The sequence below is a fragment of the Phalangium opilio genome, unplaced genomic scaffold (genome assembly GCF_054372755.1).
Source record: "Phalangium opilio isolate 3A_F unplaced genomic scaffold, DU_Popi_V2 ptg000079l_1, whole genome shotgun sequence".
Lineage (NCBI taxonomy): Eukaryota > Metazoa > Arthropoda > Arachnida > Opiliones > Phalangiidae > Phalangium > Phalangium opilio.
Genome location: NW_028324187.1, coordinates 9,854,667 through 9,859,757, shown reverse-complemented (window position 1 = coordinate 9,859,757; position 5,091 = coordinate 9,854,667). Strand labels below are relative to the sequence as shown.

The 5,091-nt window shown below is 36.1% G+C and overlaps 2 protein-coding genes across 3 annotated transcripts in view; one reads left to right on the top strand and one right to left on the bottom strand.

Annotated features, from left to right (window-relative positions):
* LOC149654836 (2',3'-cyclic-nucleotide 3'-phosphodiesterase-like) overlaps positions 1 to 853 on the bottom strand; it is a 49,287-nt gene extending 48,434 nt beyond the window's left edge. The window contains exons 1-2 of the mRNA XM_089846508.1: positions 546 to 853; positions 194 to 475 (exon numbers count right to left, since the gene is read on the bottom strand). The gene's annotated coding sequence lies outside the window, so the exon portion shown is untranslated. The remainder of the gene's footprint in view (positions 1 to 193; positions 476 to 545) is intronic.
* Positions 854 to 948: 95 nt separating this feature from the next.
* Grasp65 (Golgi reassembly-stacking protein 2) lies at positions 949 to 3,210 on the top strand. 2 transcript variants are annotated; one of them, XM_089846518.1, is made up of 9 exons: positions 949 to 1,082; positions 1,146 to 1,234; positions 1,373 to 1,453; positions 1,524 to 1,727; positions 1,792 to 2,009; positions 2,068 to 2,218; positions 2,276 to 2,375; positions 2,467 to 2,688; positions 3,099 to 3,210. In XM_089846518.1, the coding sequence occupies exons 2-9, from the start codon at positions 1,172 to 1,174 to the stop codon at positions 3,110 to 3,112; spliced, it is 1,053 nt and encodes a 350-aa protein (XP_089702644.1). In that variant the 5' UTR covers positions 949 to 1,082; positions 1,146 to 1,171; the 3' UTR covers positions 3,113 to 3,210. The 2 variants fall into 2 exon arrangements, with proteins under 2 accessions (XP_089702644.1, XP_089702642.1); XM_089846516.1 differs by lacking the exon at positions 3,099 to 3,210 and adding an exon at positions 2,810 to 3,015.
* Positions 3,211 to 5,091: the final 1,881 nt, after the last annotated feature.

Sequence of the window (5,091 nt, the reverse complement as noted above, 5' to 3'; positions counted from 1 at the left end):
CCCGATTTGTCGATATAAAAACTATGGCAAGGTCATATCTATTCCCCCAAATTCATTGTGTAGGGGTCACAAAAAGGTCTACTTTGCTTTTTAACTACAAAGTCCGTGATAAGGCACGATAATTTGGCCTATTTTACCCTACTGCACATTCTTCAAACCAGAACGTATATGAAAACGAATTAAATTCACTTACCAGAAGCTGTTGTATGGTTCCATACTGTTTTCATGATGATCAGCGTTATTAGATGGGTAATTTGGTAATTAGTCCCGTACCCACACAATTACCACAAAATCGCGTAATTTATCCACCACTATGTAATTCCCGCACAATTACCACATAAGTATTTGAAGTTACTCGCGAGTGTACTGTACGCGATAAAAACCGACATCGAATTACACAGAAAACGCAATCCATAGGGCAAAGGGCACCATTTCCAACGGCATCCCTCATTCCAAATTTAGATGTAACCAAGGCCTAAGAATGAGGAGATTCAAGCATCTCCCAAATTTAATTTTTTGATTATAAAAAAGTTCTAAAAACTCACCGTAACTATTAAAAATAGTCTCCAGCCATTTTTCTTTTTCAATAATTATATAGTTTATATAATTAATCAGCATTTAATTTAAGTTATTACGCTTAAAACACTATCCTAGCCGTGCAACAAAGCCAAGAATTACAACGTGAACTAGCCTGTTTGAAATTTGACGTTTTTGAAATTCTTGGTGCCGGCGTCGACAAGACCGAGAATGCCACATTCTTTATAGAGTCTATCATAGGGTCGAGTCGCAAGTTCTAGATTCTCGCTATATTTTATATGTATACTTGTAAAAAGGTCCTGGGTCCGACTTTTCGCTATATAATATAATGTTAAACTATTAGCAATTAAATTTGAAACTTTAATTAGAGCCATGACTATGGGAAAATATTATTAATAATTAATATAGGTTAGAAAACTAGATTTTATAAAAAATTATATAGAACTATTTAGATTAACATCAAAAAGCGTAGCAGACAGCCTGTAACGTTTTCCACCCTCTTCCGGTCTTTCGGCGAAATTGAATCCGTCATCTTGATTCGCCACGTAAGTTTAAGAGTGATGGTAAATAAACAAATTAATTACGCTTAATTTAAATAAATTGTTTAGTATTTAAAGCGAACAAATAGGCAACTATGGGAGGTACTCAAAGCGCGCCTATACCAGGCGGAGGTACCGAAGGATATCACGTTTTAAGAGTACGTAATAATACACGACCAAGGCTTAGAACTTTGTACAAATTTTGAAACGCAATATTTTTATATTAAAACCTAAATTTCAATCACATTGAAGTTAAATATACCCTAATTATTATTAATTTCTATTTAAAATGTAAGGTTCAAGATAATTCGCCTGGTTCTAGGGCTGGATTGGAAGCATTTTTTGATTTTATCGTTGCCATTGGTAACACGAGACTGGTAAGTTCAATTGAATCATTTCCACTTTAAACATCGATTAAGTAAAAATCGATATTTCTAAATTATTTAGAACCAAGATAACGATACCCTAAAAGAAATGTTGAAAGCTAATCTCGAAAAACCCTTGAAAATGACAGTTTATAATAGCAAAGCTCAAAATGTACGAGATGTAGAAATTGTCCCCTCAAATATGTGGGGTGGTCAAGGGTTACTCGGGGTTAGCATTCGTTTCTGTTCATTTGAAGGAGCAAATGAGAATGTTTGGCATGTTCTGGTAGGTCTATTCTCCTAATATAACCATTCTTTTAAACCTATTAATGTCTTAATAACAATTTAAGGAAGTAAATCCAACATCTCCGGCTGACTTTGCCGGTTTAATCGCGTACAGTGACTATATTATTGGGGCGGATTCAGTTTTACACGAATCTGAAGATCTATTTACCTTAATTGAAACTCACGAAGGGAAACCTTTAAAATTATACGTTTATAATGCTGATACAGATTCTTGTAGGGAAGTTACTATAACTCCTAATAGAAATTGGGGAGGAGACGGAAGGTAATTAATTCCTATAAATTATAAATTAATTAATGTTAATGTTAATTCCTTTTTACAGTTTAGGATGTGGCATTGGTTATGGTTATCTTCACCGTATTCCAGCCAAACCCCCTAACACAAACAAAGTTATATCTTCAAGCACTATTCCCGCATTACCAATTTTGAAATCGGAAGTTGCTGCTGCCGTAACTCCCGATGGATTTTCAACAGTATGTTCGAAATGAGCTCCTTAAGAGGTCAAACTACAATCCCTTCATTATAATTAGGTTCAATTGACCGCCCCAACATCAGCATCTCCAATTAACAACATAGAACAAGGTGTCACCGCGTTAAATTTAAATGATTTAATTTTAAATAACACTCCAGGTAATTCCTATTAATTAATTAATTAATTAAACGTTTCCCTTTAGTAATTAAAATTAAAACTAATATTTCTTTTGATTGGTTGTTTGTTTAGAAGGGGTTCTATCAGCTCCGAGTATAATTAACGAGATGCCATCAGCTCCTCAATTAGAAAAAGGGGGGATTGATTTGCCATTAGGTGGTGGAATTCAACCGGTGGTAACACCATTAACTATCCCTGGCAGACCCCCCATTACCGTTAGCGCCTCTCTTCCTGTTGAAACTTTAGTTGGTTTAACAACGGCCCAAAATACATCAGCGCCTCCAGCACCCCCTGGTTTGTAAAACATTTCTTTTTTTTTTTAATAATTAAAATTAACATTAACTAGCACGTTTTGACTTTTTGTTTATATGATTTTGGCGTTTTTATTTTTGTTTGTTTGTTTTTGTTTGCTTAGTGCAACTTCCTGAAACTTCACCCGTCAGAGCTGCCATGGCTGCCCCGCAACACCTTTAATTAAAAACATATGCCTTATTATTTTATTTTCTTCTTTGAGTTTTATTAATATTAATTATAATTTAACCAACCCAGCTTGTCAACATTTATTTTGTATAGTTATTAATTAATTAAAAAGAAAAAATTAAAAATGAGTTGAATATATAATTTTTTCTGGTCTATATTAATATTATTATTACTTTGTTGGCCAAGGCTTAACCATTTTTATTTTTATTATTTTTTTTTTGCAGATGTTACTAACTAACTAAATAAATAATAATTAAATGGTTATTGAGCCCACTACTATCCATGGCACCTGTGCTAAATTATAATTTTGTAAAAAATAAATAATTTTCAACCCTTTTTGGCTGCATTTTTTAAATATCACCTATTTTTATTTATCACTGGTCTTTTATTTTTAATCTAATAGAGTAGTGGCACTCCATGTTAATTTCTCATAGAGCGTAACGTAGCCAGGCCCAGGGTAGGGTTCTAAATCGGTAAATTACCATGGTAATTTACACGGTAATTTACCAGGGTAACTGTAATTTACGGTTTTCTCGGGTAAATTACGAAAACGGTAATTACCCTGGTAATTACCGTGGTAATTTACGCTGGTAAATTACCACGATGGTAATTTACCACCGAATTTTCATTTCCTTCACTTGGAAAATGGTCTAAAAGCTCCATATTTTGCTCTACCCGTGCATGCACACTTATTTCTTCCCATGAGACATGAGTTAGTCATAAAAGGTCGAACGGCAAGAGTGGGAAAAATTTGATTAAGGAAATGAAATTTGATTTTCTCGTCTATTCTTGTTGTCAAGTTCGATGCTTCAGCTGGAAAGCTGTAGTTGTTAGAAATTTCTAGAGACGGGCCCATACCGATACCAATATCGGCAACGAAATTTGACTAAACCGATATATCGGTGTCGGTTTAAACTGGTATCGGCCCTCCTCTAGAATTTGGTTCTAAAAACGTGAAATAGCAATAATTCGCAAAATTGGTAAGAAGAAGAAAGTGGATGTTGCTGTTCAAAAGTATTTTGAGCTGCAAACAGCTGCAAACATCAAAACTCGGTGTTTAAATAATGTAAGATACTATGCTATAAAAAGAATAGCTGTGTTCAAGTGATATTTTTCATTTTTTAGCTTAAAAACTATCAATATAATTAATTTTCGAATTTTCGTAAATTACCATGAACGGTAATTTACGCGGTAAATTACGGCGTAATTTACCATTTTCCAAAATTACCGTAATTTTCGAACCCTAAGCCAGGGAGGTGCCATTACTCTATAGTAGTACTTTTCACAAATGGGGGGAGGTTTGTAATTTCTGCCGTCCCCCAGTCTTGCCAGGCCGTTAGTGAGCCAATAGGGAGCTAACAACTGGCTAGGGGAAGAGATAGTCTGACGTCACGCAGCCCCCCCCCCCCGTCTGGTTGGAATTTTTGCGCGTAGAATACTGTTTCCAACCGTTAGGGGCGATGAAACTCCGGTAAGAGATAGAAGGGTGTGAAGTTTCAGAGTCAGAACTGTTAGCTCCCTATAGATAGATTGCAGAGAGAATGGGTATCAGTTCAGTTCAGTTCAGTTTAGAACTAGTCAATACTTGTCTAACAAAGGGCCTGGCAATGTTTCTATCCCTACAACAATGTCAAACCAAGAACATATGGGTTGTAGTGAACACCACGATCTCAAGTTCTTTCTTTCCCCCTCCACTATTTCCACTGGGTTTCCTCGGGCATCGCCGCCATATTGGATTGGCAACCCAGTGCAAAAGTGGCCAACAAAACCTAAAGATCTCATCTCTTGAATGGGTTCTTATACCTACTTTTCAGATGTACTTCCGGTACTCGTTTCTCCACACGTGTCCGCCTCAGTTTCCGAGTCAAATAGTGGCGGCGTCAATAATGTAGGGTATCTGCCTCCACCACCGATGTCCTTGCCGCCTCATTTGGTCAGCATCGACCATTCAGCGGACGGTAAAGACCCCATCAGCGTTCGCGTCACTCCTTTACCGCAATTACCCGAGCTTCACGCGAACAACAGCGAGTCTTAGCATCGCTGGCAAGTTACCTAACAGGATATGTTGTAATTAATTACTCGAACGCGACTCAGCAGGGGGACGACGAGTTAAAAAAATAATATAAATTTAATATTAAAACGGAGCTCGTGCCTTTTGATAGGAAAATACAAACTTTATATTTAAATTAAAATTAACTTGGAAAAGATTTTTCGAAT

Excerpts from the sequence above, each read along its gene's own strand:
- Grasp65 (XM_089846516.1), top strand. The coding sequence starts at position 1,172 with ATGGGAGGTACTCAAAGCGCGCCTATACCAGGCGGAGGTACCGAAGGA. Across the intron at positions 1,728-1,791 it reads AGAATGTTTGGCATGTTCTG|GAAGTAAATCCAACATCTCC; the intron begins GTAGGTCTATTC and ends TAACAATTTAAG. Across the intron at positions 2,376-2,466 it reads AATTTTAAATAACACTCCAG|AAGGGGTTCTATCAGCTCCG; the intron begins GTAATTCCTATT and ends TTGTTTGTTTAG.